The 25,119-nt window shown below is 37.2% G+C and overlaps 1 protein-coding gene across 2 annotated transcripts; it reads left to right on the top strand.

Annotated features, from left to right (window-relative positions):
* The first annotated feature begins 6,280 nt into the window (after positions 1-6,280).
* On the top strand, positions 6,281-24,022 carry LOC143034594 (modifier of protein aggregation 4). Of its 2 annotated transcripts, none has more exons than XM_076200883.1 (3): positions 6,281-6,424; positions 22,936-23,018; positions 23,127-24,022. In XM_076200883.1, exons 1-3 carry the CDS (start codon positions 6,418-6,420, stop codon positions 23,238-23,240), a joined length of 204 nt encoding a protein of 67 aa, XP_076056998.1. In that variant the 5' UTR covers positions 6,281-6,417; the 3' UTR covers positions 23,241-24,022. The 2 variants fall into 2 exon arrangements, with proteins under 2 accessions (XP_076056998.1, XP_076056997.1); XM_076200882.1 differs by having other exon boundaries at positions 6,281-6,469.
* Positions 24,023-25,119: the final 1,097 nt, after the last annotated feature.

Below are 25,119 nucleotides of genomic sequence, written 5' to 3'. Positions count from 1 at the left end.
GCTTCTGACCCAGGGCAGTGGACAGGGTGCAGGGATGACCCGTCATCTAGGAGGTGCTAAGATGGGAGGGAGGGTGGAGGAGTGTGGAGTGTTTTCGGGGATGAAATGGGTGGGAATGTTTTTGTGCCTTGTCCTTTTGGCTACCCCCCTGGTAAGGGGGAAAAAAGCCTTGGTATATGTATGTATGTATGTACCTACAGCTGGTAAAAACACAGTGGCGAATTTAGCCAGCTAATTCAATTAAATTGTCCTTGCTGACTGATGAGTCTTGAGGTCCAGTTTTGAATTCCAGTCACTGTACACATAGGCGAGTTCGCTTGGACTTCAGGTTTCCTGGAGCAAGACGAAGATCCAGGAGTTTGGGGGCTTACAAAATGACAGTTCAGTCTAGCTATGAATGTGGCGAGGATATTGAGGTCTCAGAAACCTTCACACGTTGGTATTCTTGTGCATAACAGTGGTGGCTCATGTTAATATATATATATATATATATATATATATATATATATATATATATATATATATATATATTATGGGAGAAAGCATACGCTGGACTCGACGTTCGTCAATTTATTCCGACGTTTCGAACCCTGTCCGGGGTTCGTCTTCAGGGTAATACAGAAATATTACCCTGAAGACGAACCCCGGACAGGGTTCGAAACGTCGGAATAAATTGACGAACGTCGAGTCCAGCGTATGCTTTCTCCCATAATAATGGTTCCTGGACTCCAGCTATTTACAAATATATATATATATATATATAATGTATGTGTGGTGTCTCTAGCTCCCTCACATGTGCGTCTACGCGACATTTTGGCTTATAGTATCGTCGTTGCAGAAATGGGGTGGACAAGGAATTTATATGTTGTGTAGAAACAGCTGGCCTTCGGCCTTATATTACTATTGTGTAGATCAAGTCCATATTACGCCTGTACTACAGGCATTTGTATCCTCATGAAAGCACAACCTTGGCCCTGCCGAGCCATGTTTCGGTGAGGCTGTGTCCTTCGCTACTTTTGAGTACGTCGGCTGTGTATATAAAGAGCCAGGTTTTTGTTTCCAAAGGCAGTTCTCTTCAGTACTTGTAACTCAGCGGTGCGCGTCCCAAGGCCCACGCGGTCAACCTTGCGGTCGGGTTTCCTCGGAGCCTGACCGCCCGACCCAGCCTAGGTCGACACTCGCACTAACCAGAATAAAGCCAACAAACCCACTTGAGCTTCATTTACTCCCTCGGCACCATAGTCCAAGTAACGTTCACGTAATGTTACATATGTATGTACGGTATATATGCATATACATGTTTTCCCCTTTATAAAGGAGGTAGCCAGTTAAAAAGTTACGTACCCACTCCCACACATTTCATTCTCATCCACCTCCCTCTCATCCTCGCTCCTTGTGAATGAAGGTCATACATGTATCCCGCCCACTGCCCCGGGTCAGAAGCAATGCAACAAGACACAGTACATCCACAGCAACACCGTTTCATCAGGCGAACCCCACCTTCTTCGTCCTTGTCTCGTGTAATATAATCATATGTATACATTTATGTGATTAAGGTAAGTTAACATTATATTCTATATTTATTTATTAATGCATCATTATAAATAGTTGTACGTATTGACATACCAAACGTAGAGAGACTTGTGCTCGTCTCTCTGCACAGCGGGGCGCGGGCATGATTTGCCTTGAAGTGAGAGAGCGGAAGGAGTATACGTTGTAGACGAAATCACGTAACAACCCCTAACGTATTCCTTTCGTGGCGTCACACGGTCGATACTATATAAACAAACACCGAAGTACGTTCTAGTAGAGTAGATAGTAGAGATAGAGAAGGGTACATATGTTGTTCCCCGAGAGACAGACGTGGTCCATTCTATATCGGCTGGTATATCGTATATCGTATATCGGATCGTTGTCGACTCTCCGAATGTGACGGAAATACGTCACCGTCTTATATCGGTCCCTTGCCGATTCTGGACGACGCCCCTAACTGAAAAGAATCCTCTGACTCCTTTTCTATATCGGCAATTAGCCGATTGTATCTTCGCCCCAGACTGTGGACATTCTTATAGTAAAGTGAGCTACTCCTAAATCTGTCTGAGAAATATTCGATTGATCTCCTTTGCTTTCACATCCTCCCTAGGTAATAATGTGTTTTTGTTTGTAAATGCTGTGTAAATTTGTTTAATGCTCAATTGTGATATTTTAATGCATGAATAAGATTGTGTAATCAAATTTGTAAGTGAAAAATGTTCAGGATGTTTCTCCTCCCTCTAATTTGAAAAGAAGCTAACAATTTTGTCTCGACATTCTCATGAATTTTGGAAAATATTATTAAGGTAATTAAGACCAAAGAGATTGTCGTGATAGTCCCCTCATGAAAAAAGAGAGGGAGAGAGAGAGAGAAGACGTGGAGAAATCCCCTCGGGCTGCGTTAAAATATCATTCACACATACCACTCCCAACTCCCCCTCCCATTCCCCATCCCCTCCCTCCCTTCCATCACAGTATCATCTAGGCACAGCCATTCTCCACTCCTATCTCATGTCTTCTCCTTCCCTTGCTCAACAGACATTTCCCTCTTGCTCAAAGGCCCTTTCACTCCATCCATGTCATCTTCGGTCGTCCCCTGATGTTCACTCCATTCACCTCTGCCTTCCACACATCTTTTACTAACCTTTCTTCGCTCGTTCTTTCCATGTCTCCAAACCATCCCAATGCTCTTTCATCAGCCCTCTCTGCCATCGCCTTTACCACCCCCACTCTCCTCACCTCGTTTCTGACTCTATCCAATCTTGTAACTCCAACCATACTTTTCAGACACTTCATCTGAAACACTTTTAAACCTTTCTTCTCAGCCTCTTAAATTCAAGGTCTCCATTCCATATAGTGCCGTCGGCACAATTATCCCTTCATATATTCTTCCTTTTGCACCCATTCCCAGATATCTACTTCTCATTTCACTTTTTAATCCTGCAAGGCATTTATTTGCTTCTTTCTACAATCTATCTCCGCCAACACTCCTCCCTTTCCTGTCACATGCAAATACAAATACCTAAAAACATCCACTTCCTCCAGCTTCTCTCCTTTAAGACTTTCAAGTCGCTGTCATCCTCCCTCCCTTGGCCATCTCATCACCTTACTTTTACCCACATTTGCCTTCAACTTTCTTCTGTCGCATACCTTCCAAAACTCCGTCACTAACTGCCTTAACCCCTCTCTCACCCTGCCGAAAGCAATGTCGTCAGCAAACAACAACTGATTCACTTCCCAATTTTCTCCATTTTCTTTAACTATCTCCGGTGTGGTGGCTCTGCGTGGATAAGTGAAACACAAGTAGTACTGGCTCAAAATGTTTATTTCACCAAACTAGCCATGATCGGCCACTACAAGAGGTTAACGCCAACTGCCCCAGGAGTAGCCCTGGGCATCGAGTATGGCACACATTCTGGGACCCTTGTTCCCAGGTAGAATTTGTATGTAGGACAATATAGATACTGTAGGTGTATATATAAATATTTCTATATATATATATATATATATATATATATATATATATATATATATATATATATATATATATCAACCACAATGCACTTTAATTCTAAGCCATCTAGACGCATGCAGAAATTGAAATGCAGTACACCCGAGGACTCGAACTCATACGGCGAGAGCAACATTACCAGTGCCGAGTGGTGTATTGGCCTAGCCACTTGACACCGGCAATTTTGTTCTCGCCGCATGAGTTCGAGTCCTCGGGCGTACTACATTTCAATTTCTGCATGCGCCTAGATGGCTTAGAATTAAAGTGCATTGTGGTTGATAAAAATGTATCTCTAATCACTGGGACCCATTCAGTGTTGTACACACACACACACACACACACACACACACACACACACACACATATATATATATATATATATATATATATATATATATATATAAATGTGTATATATATATATATAACATAAGGGAAACATCACGTTATACAAAATAAATGAATGCTTTTGGAATACAGATATGACACCAGCGTAAGGCGGAGTGCGTATATGGAAACTGCGTAGGTCTAACCAAGGTCCATATAGTATAGGTCAACGCACGCGCAGGTTCCAAATACCCAGCGGGGGAAGTGGGGGGTTAGTGACGTCACTGGGTGCATTCGGCGTGATCTGTCAGGTGTCTCTCTCCTCCTCCTCCCCCTCCCCATGGCTCCCGTTCTCTCTCTCTCTCTCTCTCTCTCTCTCTGCTCCCGCTCTCTCTCTCTCTCTCTCTCTCTCTCTCTCTCTCTCTCTCTCTCTCTCGGCCTTACTCTCGCTCTCTTTTTCTACTCCCGCTCTCTCTCTCTCTCTTATAATAATAATTAGTATTACTACTATTATTAACTTTAATTGGAGATCTGTCTCCCCAGACGGGCATAGGGAGACAGATCTTCAGATGAGCACATCTGGGGAGGTAGGTCTTCACATGATCCCAGGGACTTGACATGACTTTAGATGCGAATATAACCCCGCCTTCGGATCTGACCTGGGGACAGCTGTGCAAGGTCACATCTTGCCAGTTTACTATGAGGGTGGAATTTCTTTACATGGGTGTTCTAGGGAAATACTGGTGGACCTGTGTCTGATGGTAAATGTAACGATGGAACTGCACCAGGCTTGAATGCTATACAACTTGGAGGCACCGGTATTCCAAGGAGTTCGAATTTCATATTTCTCTGAAATGCTGATTGTTCAAAATGTTTGCTGCATAAACGTTGAGTCAGTGGGTTTATGTGGTCTTTTCTCCCACACAGCTGAATCCAGCGATTTTGGGTTTCTTTATCTTTTGGAAACCGAAAATAATGAACATTTGATTTCCCTTTCACTCGAAAATTAGCACAGCTACGCACGGCGCAAGACGGCATTGTGATACTACATGAACGGTGAGGATAAGTAGGCAGAGAAGTGTGACCTTGTCCCGTTCAGTGGCAAGCACAGATTGACACACGCTCCCGCGTTTAACCCCTACTGCACCCGTTGACGTCACGGATGCGCAGAACACAGGAAAAACGGAGCGCTCGTGGGTTGACCTATACTATATAGACCTTGGTCTTACCTATACTATATAGACCTTGGGTCTAACGACGCACGTAAACTACCACGTAGGACAATTACGTAATGACTACGCAGACTATATTCATAAAACAACTACTATATAGGGATTAAGTATTACATACACTATATAGAGAATAATTACTTCTTATACTACAAAGAGAAGAATGACTGTACTATAAAGAGAAGAATGACTACACTTTATCCTTCACTCTGTGTGTGTACCATACTGTACTACCGACGCATATTCCTGTCTTGGGGGGGATCAGGGTTTTGATTATTATTATTATTTTTTTCGTCATATCTTCTTCCGTGTGTGTGTGTGTGTGATTCACCATGGTCTTGGATCACGTGTTGGACTCGTGATCGACATTTACTTACCTTCCGTAAGAGAGCCCAGAACCCATATATGACCGATCTATGGGTAATGCTGTGAACTTACACGCACACACACACCCAACTCCCCGCCCACGAAAGTTGGAGTAACGACTCGCAGCACAGAGATAATGAAACTATTTCAGCCCTGGGCGGGATTCGAACCCGGACTGCGCCATCGAGTCATGTGTGTGTGTGATTCACCATGATCTTGGATCACGTGTTGGACTCGTGATCGACATCTATTTCCCTCCCGGAAGAGAGCTCAGAGCTCATATATGACCGATTTATGGGTAATGCTGTGACCTTACACGCACAAACAAACACACACACACACAACTCCCCGCCCACGAGAGAGAGTAACAACTCGCGGCATAGCGATACTGAAACTATTTCACCCCTGGGCGGGATTCGAACCAGGACCGCCGTAGTGGCAGTCAGGAACTCTACCACTGCGCCACGAGGTGTGTGTGTATAAGTATGCGTGTGTGTGTGCGTATAATCTGTGTCCATCTATCTATCTATATATATATTCATATATATTCAGTTCCTTATATGAAATGTCAAGGAAGAATGAGACAAGTATATTCACTTGGATGACATTGATATACATACTGGATTTATGACTTACCAGAATACCATGGGATGATGCAACGATATTATCTAGTGTGTATTACAATATCTTAAGGATTAAAATATGTACATTATTTTTTTTTTCTAGTAAGTTCGGAATCATTAGTGAGTTTGTATACAATATACGACAGTTTACGTTATAATTATTATGATTTCCTTTTCTTTTTTTCATTCTTAGCGTTCGGAATCCGGAGATCGGAGTGTCTAGTAGCGAGGTGAGCGTGAAGAGTGGCGGAGTGAGGAGGGACGTAACCTTTTCTACCATCCCGATTGTGCGCAATTGGTTGTACATCGTGAACTAAATAGTTGAAGACCATGACCCGTACGTACATTGGAGCTTAGTGAATGACAAATATCCGTCTGAATCGTGAGTATAAAGCGTAGTTAGGGGCAACGTAGGGTCGACATTGGAATGAGCAGAAGACGTCAAGACAGGAGCTGGGAACTCTTGCCTGCATTAGCTAGTTAACACACGCCGACCTCATTCTTAATGTAGACCCAGCCAGTTTCCCCCATTCCATGTTGTGTTTATTAAGACTTACTTTTAGCCTCGAATTCAGGTTGCTTCCGCTATACTCATGAATATTTAGAACGCAGAAAAGGGTTATATCTAATGAAATTATTGAGGAGCATTGGGCTGTGAAAGTGTTTTATGAGTGGGGTAATTTTTTCAAACCAAAAGCTGAACAATATTCAAGAATATGAGGAAAAAATACCTTAAGTATTTACTGAATAAGGAAGCTTTGTTGGAGTTAAGGCAGGATGTATATATTGTTAAACTTAATGTGGTAGAGCATTGAACTTTCTCTTTTTTCTTTTTTACTTCTTGAACATTGTTATTTTTATCCTAATTCAGAGCATTGAACTTTCTCTTTTTTACTTCTTGACCATTGTCATGTTTATCCTAATTCAGTGAAATACTAGAAGTAAAAATTCAAATTTGTTTTGTAGTTTATTCAATGAAAGAAAATTTTTTCAGTAGTATTACTTGGTTTACTTCGTGATATTCAGCAGGAAACTTCATTCTGCTCGGCCAGCACATCGTGCCTGCCTCCATCGCTCCACTGCCTTAACTAGTGAATTCTCTTGGTTTGGTATCCCTGGATTATCTTTATTTTTGACAGGAAAGAGTCCAGTGATGATTTAAAGCTGCCCACACAGCAATTCATAATGGATCTGATACCCTTTTGGCAGTGTATTGAGTAAACCTGATTCCTTGAAACAAAAACTTGTATAGTAAAGTTCCAGCTTTTCATTTGGCACTGGTTTCACATAGCAGTAGCACCCTGAGCAGTTGGAAATACTTACTTCACTTTTGTTTGTTAGTCCAAAATTTTCCTTGTATATATTATATCTTTCTCTTCTATGTTCAAGTGAATGTAGCTTTAGGCTTTAGTCTTTCTCTGTAGTTGAATTCCTTTAAGTTTGCAATGTATTTAGTGACCTGCCTTTGGATTTTTTCTATATCTGTTTCACACTAGTTGGACACCACAATTGGGAGTATTAGTCAAGTCTTGGAAGAACTAGCGATTTAAAAAGAGTTAACATTGTGAGTTCATCCTGTGACTTTTCTGAAAGTCCCCAAGATCTATCTTGACATTTGGAAGCATTTATTAGTTACCTTTATGATATGGTCTTTAAATTTACAATTTGCAGACAGTGTGATTCCCAAATCAACCACCTTGTTTGATAAACTTATTTTGTTGTGTTCAGGATCCAAATATACTTCATTTACTTAGTCAGGATTGCAATTAAAGTTTATGCACTGGAATTTCTTGTTGATTTGAATTGATAAAATATTGTTAACATAAATCAAAATTTTTTCTTGTAACAATCTGAGGTTTTATTTTAGTGTCACACAAACCCATTTTCACTTCTTTCTTTATTGTGTTTGAAAGATCTGATTTTTATGGAATGGTTACATTATTTAAGGTTTGGTGCTAGGAATTCATGAAGTTTCATCTCACCCACTCGCTCAGCAATTTGTGTATTTTTTGCATCAATATTACAACTCGAGCAACTTTTCTTAGTAACATTTCTTATGGAAATTGATATTAAAGGATGGTGAAAAAATAATTCTGAAAAACCTGGCACTGAAGCATCATTTTTGTTGAGAACATCGCCCACTTTTTTCGTGAAATGGGTTTTTCCCCTTATTCTAACTGAACCTAACCTAAAAATACATGTAGGGGTAGACATACATCTTGCACACTGGAAAGCCATGACTGTTTCAGTGGCAGGTAGTAAGAAGATTGTGGGAATTGTTTTTTCACTATCCCTTGATATCAGTGGTATTTTTTAGAAGTGCACACTTATGCAGTAGCATTAGAAAATTAGATATTAATTTTGTAAATGATAATACATCAACATAACATACTTTTTTCTTGGCATAAATCAGTAACAGAAAACATTGGTAAAAGCGATACACAAATAGTCATGACGACTCCTTGAGATGCCATCTTTGTTTTGATAGATTCAGAGGTAGATAATGACCCTGATGATCTCAAGAATTATAGGTACCACATTACTCAGTGCAGGTTAGGTTAGAACAGACAAATTTATCATACTTTCTTAGACCTCCACATATACCAAAAAAAAAAAAAGTTGGCATCTCAAGTAGTTGCAGCTCCTATCTTCATTTGAGTATAGCTTTTAGCTACTTTTTCTATTGTTGATTTCTGCCAAGAAAAACATGTATTACATTAGCGTATTGTACATACATATACCAAAGGCCTTTTTCCCCCTTGCAAGGGAGGTAGCCAAAAAACAAAGGCATAAAATCCACTCCCACCCATTCCATTCCCATATAGTCTACTCCCAATCATCCCTCTCCCTCCCTCTTATTGCTTAGGTTAACACACCTAAAGATTTACCATGTTAATTTGTGGGAACAACTGTACTATGAAAAATTGTCATGGTATAGGTGCTAAAAAGATACAAATTTCCTGTATGAGCAGGTGAGATGAAATGGCGGGTAGCGGGAAGATTGCAGGAATTATTTTTTCACCATCCCTTAACATTAATTTTCACAAACGTTACTAAGAAAAGTTGTTGGAGAAATTGTGATATAGATGCAAAAAATATACAAATTACTGTGTGAGCAGGGGAGACAAAGATACTAGGAGCTGTTAGACACTGTAAGTTTCATTTTAGTATCCATACCTGTGTGATTCTGGAATTTTGCTAAGTCTAGGGCTTAAGGAAGAATAGGTAGAAAGAGTTATTTCTAATATAGATGTAGGCCAGTTGTTGAAATTGGCATGAATGCTATCTGGGGGAAAAAAATCCCCTTAACCAAACCAAACCTAATGTAGCTTAACAAAACAAATTATAAAACAAGTCTATATTTAAACCCAAATTAAATCAAACCAAGCCAAACATAATCCAACCCAGCCTAACAGACTTGTCATATTGCTTAGCCCAGTGGCTTGTTTGTTGCTACACCACTAAAGAGCTCCCAGCGGAGTGTGCATTGCTTATCTAAGGAAGCTCTGGCATCCTGAACCATATGATAGGGAGTTTATTACCAAGCCCGGAATTTTTACTTTTAAGTTCCTATAACTAATATCATTAACCAGGTTTATACTCTTTGAATGTAAAGCTCACTTGAAGGAAATATTTTTTCTGGTTGTTACTTGAAAAAGAAAAAAAAGTTTTAAATTCTTGATTATGACAATGCAGTAATAACTTTAATGCAATTGGCTAAAGTAGAGGAGATCAGTATCCAGATTTGATTGGTTTATAAAAAAATGTATAAACATGCTTATTTGACAGTCATGCCATGGTCTATCTAGCGAGTGCCTTGTGAATACTTAAGTTGGTAATTAGAAAGCAGGGCAGCTCCAGCAGGCCTTTCCCCTGTTCCACTTCATAAAACTGAAGGCAGAATTAGCTACAAGACAGTCATGCCATGGTCTATCCAGCGAGTGCCTTGTGAATACTTAAGTTGGTAATTAGAAAGCAGGGCAGCTCCAGCAGGCCTTTCCCCTGTTCCACTTCATAAAACTGAAGGCAGAATTAGCTACAAGGAACAATTGGTGATGAATAGATGAAAATTCATATATACAGTAGATGTAAACATGAATTATAAGAACAATAAAATCTACATACCAAGGGCCTCTACTCCCTTATAAGGGAGATAGTGGACAATTTATAGTTTCACCCAACCATAGAATTTGATATGTGGCTTGTGTGTTTCTGATGAGAAATGTTGTGATATGAACGATGGTGTACATCATTTCCATCGCAAATGCGTACTTTTGAAGTAATTAAATGTTGAATTTATGCACTTATGCCTACATCTCCCGAATGATCTGGGGGGACGTGTGGGAAACCGGGGTTTTTGGGTGGGGAATACTAATAAATGGAGTAATTTGCATTGCAAAACAGGTATAAAATGAACAAAAATACTTAAATATAAAGAAAACTTAAAAATCACATTTTACGGCCAGAGTCCAGCAGTAGCCATCTTTGTTTTTACCAACGATTCGAAAAAGGTCTCGCTAGATCTGTTATACTTAGCGAAGTCCACTCCAGCCACGCAAGACTTCCTAACCGTAAACTAATGTCACCTCCGTTAGGTTAGTTTACGCTTACCAAGTCTTGCACGAGCGTCTTCCCTAAATCTAGCGTTTCTACTCACAAATCCTTACAATCGTTAGTAAACAAACATGGTGCCGCTTGTGCTACCCGCCGATATGGGATTTTTTTTTTTTTTTTTCCATTTCTTTAGTCTTCTTCATTTTATACCTATTTGGCAATGCGCATTACTCCATTTTTTAATCTTCCCCACCCAAAAACCCCGATTTCCTACACATCGTTTGGGAGATGTAGTCATAAGTGCATAACTTCAATACTTAATTACTTCAAAAGTACGCATTTGCGATGGAAATGATGTACACCATTGTTCATATCACAACATTTCTCACCAGAAACATATAAGCCACATATCAAATTCTATGGTTGGGTGAAACTATAAATTGACTGAGATAGCCAGCCAAGGCTACTTCCGCGCATTCCACTCCTATCTACCATCCATTTTCCCTCTCATCCTAACTTCATGGATAATAAAGGGTCACTCCTGTTTCTTGTTTACTATCCAATTCAGAAGCAATGCAGTAAGATGCAGTACATCCACAGATTCATGCTCAACAATAAAGTCTTCCAGGAGATAATCTTTATAACCTTAGTTACATATGTTACTTATGAAAGTTTGGCCAATTGCTGACCGACCTAAGGTTGTCCCCTGCTCCCTCCAGGATATCCTGCATTTGGATTCACTTCTCATATCACTTTTGGGAGGGTGTTGTAATGGTTGCAGGGATATCTTTATGGTTCATCTGACAGGTTGTTTAGCCAGGTGTCCAGCCTCATTTTAAAAAACACTTGCATTGCTGAGGCTTCATGGCAGGCAATTACAAAGCCTCGGGCTTTTCTAGATGAAGGGGTTGTGGAACAGTGATTCCTCTTTGTGTGTCTGGTAGACTGCTTTAGATGTAGTACTTCCTCTTCAAGGGTAGAATTTGGCTTTTATTCCCACATTTGGTACCACTCCTTCCAGCATTTGGGAGGGAGTAGAGCCCAAGGTGCAACATTTTCTCCCTATATTTAGACCTTTTGATCCTGTCTGTGAAAGTCTGTTGTGTGGCTTCAAAGTTTATTTACTTTATTTAGATTTTTTCTCCTTTTATAGTGAAGTGGCTTATGATCTATTGATTTGGAAGTGGCTACATAGTCACTAACTGGCTAAATAAGTCTTGGGACTATTTAGCCAGTTATCAATCAAATAGCCTACATGGCAATATATGGCTATTTAGCCAGTAAGAATCCTGGATTATGTACGTAGGAAGAACGTATGTTTAAGCTGAAGGTTAACCTCTTCAATATGAGTAAATTCTTGCGGGCAGCATCAGCTGCCTGGTGATGATGCATCACAATACTAACATTATAAAATATAAAGTTACAGCTGTATTACTCATTCTCTTTCACTCTGAATATTTATAATCACAGAAAATATGATCAGGCCAGTTCACAGAATATGGAGGTCACTGCTACAATTACAAAATAAATATAATAAAGACACCAGCACCAGCATCCTCGTATACCCACTCGCTCCTCATGATGCCTACATAGGCTTCATCGAATGGAAGGGGTTAAGATCTTTACAAATAGCACTTCCTACAAAATTGGAATTTTGACTTGGATTTGGTTTTCCTGCCAGCACATCCAAATAATTCCCATTTCACACAATGATTTACTGTTGAGATCATCCCCACAAGTGTTACGCGTGAACACAAGTGTTACATGTGAACACAAATGTTTCCTTGCTATCAAAAATCATGCCCAAGAAATTGTCTGAATTAGATTCCAAACATGTTTCACTAAGCTGAGCCCTACCAAGTGCAAGTGTTGCATCACTAGGTGAAACAATTTAGCAAAGGACTTGGTGTTCCTACTCCCCGTTAGAGAAGTAAATGAAAAGTGTGGGCTTGTCCACGTTTGCCTTTTTTCTCCTGGGTAATCTAATAGCAGCCTCAGTTGTACCATGTGATTAGCCAAAATTTGGTCACCTAGCAGAAAGTTTAATGCCTATGACTGGTGGCTGGTCAGGTTGAAGGTTGACTGGTGGCTGGTCAGGTTGCAGGTTGACTGGTAGCTGGTCAGGTTGGTGGATGATGGTTGTCCAGGCTTCTGGGTGACTGGTGGTTAGCCAGTCTGCTGGTCATGTGGTGGCTGGCCAGAAGGTTCAGTTGTAACTACCTCTAATGATGCCCACTTGCTTCCCATCCTCCCACATCTTCAGCAGTTCCTTCAAAAGGTGCAACCTTTATTTGAACTGCAGTGTGTGTCAGGTGTTGTGCCTTTTCTGAACTGGGCAGCAGCTGTCATTCAGGTGTGAGAGTTGTTGGATGGACAGTCTGAACTGTTGAACACTGGGAAGCTGTATGCAATGTCTGTTTATATAATAGGCAAGTTTCCATTGACTGACAGTTTGACCTGAGCCCTGGTCCCTAATACACTGAGACCTAATGTGAAACTAATTAGGATTTTAAAGTCAAGATATTGTCTTAATAATGAATGTTTTGAAAATGTTTATATATGTATGTTTTTAATAAGATAAACCTTATGATTACGGTTTTCTTTAAAAACATTCCAAGATGAACATAATTTAGATATTGGTTCTTACTATGCACACATTCCAGGAATCTTGCTGGCTAAAGTCATGCACTGCCATGTAGGCTGTTTGACTGGTAACCTGCCAAATGGCCCCAGGGGCCAGTTACTGGCTACGTGGCCACTTACTATTTATATATTCATTTTATATTTCATTGTACTTTTTTACATATATTTTAATCAGTGAAGATTGTATTGCTATTATTTCATGGGTTTTTGAGCAACTAAGGTGGCATTATACAACCATGACACAGCCCCACCTTTAAACCATGCACACTATCCCAGACCCTCACACAAGCTGTTATTCTTGAAAAACCTTTCCTTCAACTGGTTTCTCCCTACCCCATAGATCCACAATCCAAGCTGTCAAACTTGTCAACACTGCCTAACACCATATGCACATCTGTTACTATAAAACTGCATGATATTATTTGCAAGGGTAGGAGTGCTGGCAAATTATTGACAATATCCACTTGCCTTATTATGGTTAAGGTGGTTTCTGGTGAAAAGTTCTGAAAAATATTATAGTACAATACAGTATATCATGTTTTCATGCCAACATATCCCAGCTGTCATGTTGAATATAGTTTCCTAAAATTAAAAAAATATTGGAAATCCTAGTCTGCATTTGGCAACATATAACTATTATTACTAATTTATATACATATATAGACACAAGGTCTGTTCAAAAAGTGTCCAACCTTACTTTCTAGTGTATAAACAAATGAAGCTACAAAGACGAGGCTTGGTGGACGTATGCAGGCAATCCTGATGTGCAGGTGTGAATGTTTTCCTGTATGCAGAAGCTTTTGGTCAAAACCCCAAAAACACTGGTGTTTTAGGTGATATCCAAAACACATGATTTTTTTAGGTGATATCCAAAACACATGATTTATGACCCAAAACACCTAGAAAATGTTACAGGACTATAAACAATAACAATTACCAGATGTTATATATTGTAATCAAAGAGAAATTGGAGTGTCTTATGCAGTTGACATAGTGTGACTTGACAGGAGAGTTTGAACCTCACCAAGGGCTGAAATAATTTCATTATCACTGAACTGTGAATTGTTACTCCAAATCTTGGCCGGGGAGTTAGGTGTATTTACCTAGTTGTATTTTACAGGAAGGGGAGCTATGCTTGTGGTGTCCTGTCTTCATATCTCATTTTATCTAAACTATTTTTAAATTCATGTATTGTTTTTGCACACACCACTTTCTCATCTAACTTGTTCCAAATGTCTATTACTCTGTGGGGAAAGCTGTTCTTTTCAGATCTCTTCTATAACTGTCTTTCGTGATTTTCTTTCCATGTTCTCTTGTATTTCTATTATCCCATTTTATTAGATCCTCTCTATCAATAGTTTCTATGCCTTTCATGATTCTATAAATAGTAATCAAATCTCCTCTCTCTCTTCTTTGATCTAATATCTGTAGCTCAAGTTTTGCTAGTCTCTCTTCATATGATAGTTTTGAGAGTGTTGGTGCCAATTTTGTAATTGCTCTTTGTATTCTTTCAAGTTTTTTTATACATTTTTTTGTACTTGGTGACCACATCATTGCTGCATATTCCAATCTTGGTCTTATCAAAGTGATTAGTATTTTCTTCACCATTTCTTCATCCAGGTATGTAAATGCCACTTTGATTGTTCTTATTAAATTATAAGTTTCTCCAAAAATCTTGTTTATATGTTTCTCAGTTTTGGTCTTATTAGTGTAACTAATATTTTTTTTAATCATTTCCTCATCCAAGTAGTCAAATGCCACTTTCATTGACCTTATTAAGTTGAAGGTTTCACAGACTATTTTATTGATATGTTTGTCTGGTGTCTTGTCTTTGCTGATTATCATTCCAAGGTATCTTTCTGAGTTCATTTTGTTGACTTCTTCACCAATTTGATAATTTCTTGATGCTCTATTTTTACTTTTTCCAAACTCCATTGTACTACACTTCTTGATATTGAAGTTCACTTTCCACTTTTGAGTCCAGGTTTTGTCCAGGTCTAACTGTAATGATCCACAATCCTCCTCTGTTCTTACTCTCTTTTGTATTTTTGTGTATTTACCTAGTTGTATTTAATGGGATGAGATGAGAGCTGTGCTCTTAGTGACCCATTCTTGTATCTCTGCATCCAGTTTATTCCTAAAATTGTGTATATTTTTGGCCCTCACTGTTTCTCTGTTTAGTTTGTTCCAGACATCAATCACTCAATGTGGGAAGCTATTATTTTTCAGGTCTCTTCAGTAACTGCCCTTCTTTAGCTTCTTTTCATGTCCTCTTGTTTCTTTTCTGTCCATTTTAATAAGTCGTCTATCGAGAATTTCCATCCCTTTCAAAATTCTGTGAATGGTCAACAAATCACCTCTCTCTTCTCTGGTCCAGTGTTGATAGATGTAATTTCTCTAATCTTTGTTCGTATGTCAAATTTGGTAGTGTAGGTGCCATTTTTGTCACTGCTCTCTGGGTTCTTTCTAATTTTCTTGTGTTCTTTTTTGTGCTAGGTGCCCATAGTGTTGCAGCATACTCTAGTTTAGGTCTTATTAGTGTAACCACTATTTTCTTTACCATTTCTTCATCCATGTAGTCGAAGGCCACTTTCATTTATCTATAAATTTAAAAGTCTTTCCAAATAATTTATTGACATGTTTATCAGGTGTCAAGTCACTTTAGATGATCACTCCCAGGTCCCTTTCTGAATCAACTTTTTTGACTTTCTTGTTTCCAATTTTATATTGACCCGATATTCTATTTTTGCTCTTTCTAAATTCCATTATGCTACATTTCTTAATGTTGAAGTTCATTTCACATCTGATTCCATTCCCTTATTTTGTCCAGGTCTTCTTGTAGCGATCTGCAATCTTCTTCTGTTCCTACTCTCTTGAATAATTTGGCATCGTCAGCTAAGAAGTTCATGTAACAATTCACTCCCTCATCCATATCATTTATATACAGACGCTCCTCAACTTTCGTTTTAGTTACATTCCGAACGGCCGTACGTAATGTGAAAATGAACTTAAGTTGTTACTGTACGTTCCAGTAATGTATGACTGTTCATACTGTACTATACATCCATAAATTCTATTACCGTATTTATAAAACACCCCTAAATCATTAATTGTAAACATAACATTGTAAAATAATAACATTAATTTCAAATAAATTAAATTCAAGCAACATAAAGTAAAATGGTGGAGGAGGAGGAGGAGGCAAAGCACGTTCAGTATGTCGTTTGTGCCATGTAAACAAAGGATGCAGCGTCATGCGTAAGTATCGTTTGAACGTCGCGTACTATGAAAAGCACGCTAAACTAGAAAATTCACTCAATTTTTTTTTTTTTTTTTTTTTTACAATTTTTTTTACAATTTTTTGTACAGTCAGTTCAAACGTAAAATTGAAAAAATGTAAAACGAATGAACATAAGTAGAGGAGCATCTGTTTATGGCAAACATTAAAGGAGCCAATACAGAGCCTTGCGGGACGCCACTCTTCACTTTTTCCCAGTTCGAATTTTTGTCTCTTAAGTACCACTCATTTTTCTCCCATTTAAGAAATCATTCATCCATTCTAGTAGCTTACCTTGTATTCCTCCTATTATTTCAATTTTTCTTATTAATTTTTTATGTGGTACTTTGTCAAATGCCTTCTGCAAGTCCAAGAAGGTGCAATCTGCCCAGCCATCTCTTTCTTGTTCTTGTATTATCTCAATTAATCTCAAGTAAAAGCATATTAAGTTTGTGGTACATGATCTTCCACTACTAAAGCCCAATTGTTGAGGGTTTACTATTGTATTTTCTTCCAAGTGCTTGGTCCATTAGTTTCTGGTAATTTTTTTTTGCATGGTTTTGCTACTGTGCTTGTAAGGGATACTGGTCTGAAGTAAGTAGGATTTTCTTTGTTTCCTCCTTTATATATTGGTACTATGCTTGCATCTTTCCAATCTTGTGGTACCTTTCCTTCTTTGAGTGAAAAGTCTATTATCTTGTATAATTTGTCTGTCAGTTCGTCTATACACTCTTTCAGTATCCAATTTGCAATTCCATCCAGTCCATGCGATTTCCAAACATCTAGGTTTTTTATTTGGTCTCTTATTTCTTTCTGTGTTACCTTTATTTCTTTTATTTTAGGGGATCTTTCTTGTTGTCCATCTTCCCAAATTTTGAGCTCTCATTTGTAAAAACAGACCTGAAATATCTGATCATAACTTTTGCCATTTCTGTGTCATCAATGTATTCTTTATTTCCTTCACGCAGTTTCACAATTTCATGTTTATCCTTTAATTTGTCATTTATATATCTGTAAAAGAGTTTAGGTTGATCCTTACATTTTTCTATATCTTTTTCATAATTTCTTTTTTCTTTCCTGTGTATATTCACATGTTCATTCCTAAGTTTTATATATGTTTGCCATTTGGATGGTTTTTGTCTCTTTTCCATCTTTTCCAGGCTTTGTCTCTTCTGTCTTTAGCCTCACTGCACCTTTTGTTATACCAACACTTTATATAAATCTCTGCTTCTTCTTTGGTACATATTTATCAATTCCTTCCTTGTACTTTTCTTTGAATATGTTCCATTTGTCTTCCATCTTTGTTTCCTCTTTGGAGAATTTATCCCAGTTTGTGTTTTGGAAAAATTATCGTAGTTTTACAAAATCTGTTTTGTTGTACATTAATCTTCCTTCTCTATGTTCATCATTCCTACCTACATTTTTTTGTTCTTTTAATTCAAACTCTAATAGTATATGGTCACTTCCAATTGGTGTTTTATACTCCATTTTGTTCACTATATCTGGTTCAGAAATTAATATTAAGTCTAGTTTTGATGGTCATATCCAGAAGAATGTTGCTCCAAAGTTCTTCTCCCCCTTGTACTATCATTTCTTCCCAGATTATATCCTTTGCATTAAAATCGGCCATTGATTACTATGTTACCACCCTCTTTTAGTAACTTGTTTAGCACATTCATTGTGTGTGTATGTGTGAGGTCACAGCATTACCCATAGATCAGTCATATGTGATCTTTGAGCTCTCATTCGGGAGACTAATAGCTGTTGATCATGATTCCAACACATGATCCAAGACCATGGTGAAATATGGTGTTTCAGTGTGTGTGTGTTGTAATGTGAATAGTATTTTCTTTTAGGTTTTATTATTTTAGTTTATTATTAAAGTGAGGGAAATGAACTCTTATTGTTCATAATGTTTAGAAATGCATCACTGATATAAAAGCACTATGCTGCCACCTTGTGTTTCACTCAAAATGCTCAAACAGCATAAGCAGAGCATTACCCAAAACTGGAATTTCTCCAATTTCAATGGTAAATACATCAACATCAATTTTCTTAATGATGAATACCACCAAATGTTATTATTTACAGTTCTGTAATGCTTTCTTGGTGTTTTGGGTCACATCATGTCAGAGCATTACCTGAAACACTGATTTCAATAAATATCTAGTACAGTGAGACCTCTCATTAACGGAGGTTAATTAGCTGCATTCGCGGTGTTTTCGCTGTGTTTTTGGTGTTTTGGAGGGGTTTTTGGGTGGCATAGTGATTGCATGCACTAAACAACAGCACCAAAAACACCGAAAACACTGCAAAGACAGCTAATTAACGTCCGTTAATGAGAGGTCACACTGTAAATACATTTACATAACTTTTCTTAACAAAACAGTTTTGTAATGTTTTCTTGATGTTTTGGGTCATAAATCAGGTGTTTTGGGAAATATCATCCAAAACATTGGTGTTTTGACTGACAGGCTGAATTCAGACTGTTGATAAGTATTTACCTAATTGTAGTATACAGGGAAGGAGCAATGCTTGTTAGGTCCAGTTTCCTATTCTCTAATTTTCTAACATACCTAGACTCAAATTCACGTACGGTTACAACTTAATCGTTATCTTTGATTTCCAATTATCATATTTATATTTGAACTCCTTTATTGTTTGAGCTATATCGCCTAAGCTAACAAAAGTATAAAGCTATGTGGAATTGATCATGATGAAAGTTGAAAACAGTGACATGAAAAGTAGAAAACTTGTAGTAATGTATGTACCTCCTAGAACTGTCTTGGACAGAGAGTAATCATTCCAAACTGTTGGAAGACACAAAGAATGATCTAACTGATTTACTGGAAGAAGGATGAATCATAGTAATTATGGGTGATTTTAACTCAAAAGAAATATGTTGGGAAGAAGTGACAGTGAAGGGTGGAGACTAGGGAAACGTACTACTGGATATGGCCATTGAACACACAATGACTCAATAGGTAAAGGAAAATACCAGATACAGAAACAGTGAGGAACCATCGAGACTAGATTTAATACTTGCATCAGAACCTGAAATTGTGGACAGAATTGATTACAAAACCCCAATTGGGAAGAGTGACCACATACTAATATAGTTCGAACTAAAAGAGCAAATGAAAAAGAGAAATGAGAAACATAGAAAAGGAAGACTAATGTACAACAAAACTGATTTTGATAAACTCTGAAAATTATTTCAAAACACAAATTGGGAAAGCTTCTCAAATGAAGAAACAAAGATGGAAGAGAAATGGAACATACTAAAAAATTTACTGTGAAGGAATAAACAGATATGTATCAAAACAGAAGCAAGAAAGGGTATACATAAAGTGCTGGTACAACAAAAAATGTAGCAAGGTTAAAGATAAAGACACAAAGCTAGGAAAAGATGGAAAAAAGATAAAAAGAAAAAAAGTAAGTGGCAAACATGTATATCAAACCAAGAAATGATTTTGTAAAAATACGCAGAGATGAAAAGAGAAACTATGAGAGAGATATAATAGAAAAATGCAAGGAACAACCTAAACTATTTTACAGGTATGTAAATGGTAAACTAAAAAACAAGAAATAGTTAGACTGTGCCAAGGGAATTATGAATTCAAAGAATAGAAATGGGAGAAATTATGAACAAACATTTCAAATCAGTATTCACAATCTAAAGTTTGCAAAACTGAGGAAATAGGATACCCCCCAGTGAAGGAAGTAACTGTGACACAGAAGGAAATCAAAGACCAAGTAAAAAACCTTGATGTCACAAAATCTCAAATTGGATATTAAAAGAATGGATAGATGAGTTGATGGACAAAATATACAAGATAATAATAGACCAGTCTCCCTTATAAGCACAATAGCAAAAATATGTGAAAAGTTATCAAAAGTAGATTGGTTAAACATCTGGAAGAAAAAATATACTGAACCCAAAACAATTTGGATTTAGACAAGGAAGATCATGCACCACAAGCTTTATTTGATTCTAGTCGAGACTAATAGAAACAATACAAAAAAGGGATGAATGGATGGACTGTGCTTTTCTAGATCTATAAAAAGTATTTGATAAGGTACCACACAAAAAACAAATAAGGAAAATGGAATCAAATAGGTGGCATTAAAGGAAAATTATTGGAATGGATGCAAGACTTCCTGAGCGGGAGAAAAATGAGGGTAGTAATTAGAGACAAATACTCAACCTGGGAAGAAATGATAAGTGGTGTCCTGCAAGGTTTGGTATTGGCTCCAATCATATTTGCCATATATATAAATGACATGGATGAAGGTGTGGAATGTTATATAAACTTTTTCATAGAGGACTCAAAAATACTAAAGAAAGTAAGTACAGAGAAAGATTGTGAATCACTACAGATAGACCTAGATAAAATCTGGAGGTGGAGTCAAAAGTGGCAAGTGAACTTTAACATCAAGAAATGTAGTATAATGGAGTTTGGAAACGTGTAAAAAGAGAATATCAAGGAATTATAAAATTGGTGAAGAAGTCAAAAAAGCTATCTCGGAAAGAGACCTAGGAGTAATAATCAGCTAAAACATGTCACAAGACAAACATCAATAAAATGTATTTGTGTTATAACTAAATTTACAATATATTAGGGGGAATAAACATCAAAAACTGCTGTAGTAATTCATTACAACATCATAATGTAGAGGTAGAAAAGTTAATACTTTAATAAGTGTAGTAGAACAATAAATGCAGAAAACAATTGAATACAGATATTACGGAGTTAAACAACAAGAATGTTTACCATATTCTTTGCTTATGCATTGGTAGGTAACTACTCAAAACACACTGGCTAATTGCTAGGGCACAATTGGATGTTGCTCTCATTTTTGTGTAGTCTTTCAAATTCAGACTACATTTATTCAAAAGGCGCATTTTAGGCAAATGGAATTTCAATACTTTCATTTTAATTAGTGTCATGTTTTATCAGTATTGCTGTTGGTATGATAAATTTTTATCATTATTCTAATTTGGAAGAAAAGACATACCTTGATCCAACATAATTTAGTCTAACCTAGCCAAAGGTTTAGTTATCAGAAAATAAGAGTATTAGATACCAAACACTTTTTGATATTTGGATAGCAAGGAACTAGTAATGGTTACTTGTAAGGTTGATGTTCAGAGAGAGCTTTATATTCGCCCCTGTCTCCTGCCTTCTCCCTTGCTCAACAGACATTCCCTACTTGCTGAAAGCTCCTGTCACCCCTATTCATCCATCTCATCCTTGGTTGTCCCCTCACATTCACATCATCCACCTCTGCCTTCCACACATCTTTTACTAACCTTTCTTCATACAATCTTTCCATGTGTCCAAACCATCCCAATACTCTTTCATCAGCCCTATCTGCCATTTCCTTTTCCACCTCAACTCTATCCAACCTTGTAACCCCTACCATAGTTTTCAGACATTTCGTCTCGTATACATTTAAACTTCTCCTTTCTAGTTCTCTTAAATTCCGAGTCTCCGCCCCATACAAAGATATGTACTTCTCATGACATTTTTTTAATCCCCTAAAGCATTTACTTGCTTCTCTCAATCTGCAATCTTCCTCTACCTCCACTCTTCCCTTTCCTGCCATGTGCAACCCTAAATGCCTAAAAACATCCACTTCCTCCCGCCTCTCTCTGCCACATTTACCTTAAACTTTTTCCTATCGCATACCTGCCCAAACTCTGTCACTACTACAAATAGGAAATAGTTCCACATTAACACAACAGACAACAATCCAACACTTCCTATAAAGATCACGGGAGGGCATGGTAACCATTGCCAACCACTGTTGGGCTGTAGGTTTCCTGTCAACAAAACTTAGGCTATCTATAAGGGTTGTTTCTCCCATAGTTGATGGCAACAGCCCTCTCGTAGGTTTTTCTAGGAAGAAATGTTGGATTGTTTTATGTTGTATTAGTGTAGATGGCTTCTGTTACTGGCTTATAGTAGTAGGAGAGCAGTTGTTAGTTATGTTAAAGAGGTGGAGGAAATACAGTTGATGTTCATAGAAGTATCTTAGAGGGAAGAAACAGGGAAATGATTCTGTCTGATGTCTTAAAGGATCAATGCTTGCAGGTCCCAGGATGTAGTGAACATAATCTTATGCACAAGAGGTTCAGATTGTTAGTTCACAATTTAGAAAATGAAATAACTTCTGGTGTAAAGTTAGTCATTGAAATCAGCTTGTGGTGTTTTTTTAAGGTCTTGTTAAACATGTCAGTGATCTGGCTCATTCCTCTCAAAATGGGATGTTAGTATAAACTCTTTAGTATTGAATATAATATTTTTTGTACTCGTTAGTAATTATAACTTATGTATCTGACAGCTACTTAATTCTCTGTCTTTGTTCAGGTGGAAACCAGAGAGAATTGGCCAGACAGAAGAATGCCAAGAAGCAAGCAGAAACGAATAAGAAGAAGGGTGCTGATAACAAGGCAAGTCGATTCCTCTCAAATTTTTTCATCCTAAGCTTCTTTCTTCATACATTTTCTGGTTATAAATGAATATTTTGTGGGGGGTAATTGGTTTGTTTGTCTTTGCAGGATGGGAATAAAGGTATGAATTTAGAGCAGCGGAAACAGAGGGACGCCGAGATGATGCGGTTAAAGCAGCAGAAAGCAGCAGAAAAGAAGTCTGGTGATGCAAAAAGTGGCTGAAGGGTGGAGTTTGCATCACCAGGTAAAAGTAAAGTGGATGCACTATTGGAAAAAAAATGCATATTTTTTCCCAAATTCTTTGACATTTATACTAGATATATAAGTATAATACTTCTGCACGGTGAATTGTTCAGCCACTGATGTTGCCATTTGAGTATTATAAATAAACCATTTCTAGGATGAAAATGCATGAGCCCAGTACCAGATCAGCTCTTTTCCCCATACGGTGGGCTTGGGCAGTCATAAGAGCAATCATAGACTTCATTCATTACCTTATCACATTCACCACCAGTGACTGGGTTCTTCAGTACCTCTTATCTTGGTATTAATCTTACCAGGTAGTGTTGAGTTGATCATCATGTAAGAAATATTAAATTCCATAATACTGCATATCCATTGTCTTTATTTTTTATGTAATTAGGTTATTTATTGTTACATATATATTTTTCCCATGCCTTAACTGAACAGTTCATGTCAAGTACAGTAATCATTTGTCAGAAATATTTTAGCATTCTTATGTTGTATGAATGGATATCTTGCAATGATTTCAGATAAGTAACCATGATTCATCATGAATTTATAACCCAAGATTTGTATTTTCTGGTTAATGGAGTAATTTCAGGATTAATTTTTTTTGGATGTATCAAGTGAAATTGATTATGGCACTATGTGGTTGAACAGATATGCAGGTTGTTCTGCCCAGTGGTATTAATTGGAATAACAAGTAGCAATCCTGGATCTTTTGTTTCTGTCACTTTTTTAAGTAAAAATGTTCAAAACAACTGTGTTGTAATTTCCCTTGCAACTGAAACCATTTCTTGTTGAGAGAAACATTATGGAACCAAGGCTTCTAAGTAAATTGGATCAGCTTTGCAGGAATTAATAAATGTAAATTATTGTTCATTATTAGAAAGTTCTTGCCTTAAACCAGGGATGCAGTACCAGAGCTCTGGAGGGCTTTACAAAAGCCATATGAATTGTTCAGGTGAGTTAAGAGGGATGGAGCACCAATTTTATAGGTGTTAGAGTTCTGAAAGGCCTGACAAAAAACTGTCATATATATATATATATATATATATATATATATATATATATATATATATATATATATATATATATATATATATATATATATATATATATAAATCATGAAGAACCCACAGTCAGAATAAAAGGAAACTTTAGAAGAAAGTGTAACTTCTATATTTTGGCTAATAGTCCTCTTCAGGAAGGCTATAGCTATTAGCCAAAATACAGAAGTTACACTTTCTTCTAAAGTTTCCTTTTATACCGACTGTGGGTTCTTCATGATTATTTACAAATGTGCTACAACATTTTGTCTAAGTGATATATATATATATATATATATATATATATATATATATATATATATACACATACATACACATTTTAACAACCACAATGCACTTCAATTCTAAGCCATCAAAGGCCAGCATGCTGAAATTAAAATGTGGTACTGCCCAGGACTCGAACCCGGCATCCTCATGACAAGTGCGTTATATATATATATATATATATATATATATATATATATATATATATATATATATATATATATATATATATATATATATATATATATATATATATATATATATATATACATACATATATATATATATATTCCATAAAAATGAGAAAATTGTTCAGATGAGTAAAAAGGGGATAAGATGAATAAAAATTTCATTATAAAAGTCAAATATGAATGAAGAGGGCCTGTGTTATGAACTCTGCCCTGAATATTAGTATTGAAAGTGGTGGGTTGGCAATTTGTCTCGTATCACTTATCTTGCATAAGTGGACAGGAAGCATTCACAGTGTGTTTGATATTATATATTCATGAATTAATACCAATGCA

This window comes from Oratosquilla oratoria, chromosome 17 (genome assembly GCF_046742065.1).
Source record: "Oratosquilla oratoria isolate Oo_2021 chromosome 17, ASM4674206v1, whole genome shotgun sequence".
NCBI classification, from domain to species: domain Eukaryota; kingdom Metazoa; phylum Arthropoda; class Malacostraca; order Stomatopoda; family Squillidae; genus Oratosquilla; species Oratosquilla oratoria.
Note: the sequence above shows the minus strand (reverse complement) of the source record. Positions and strands in the feature narration are given on the sequence as shown.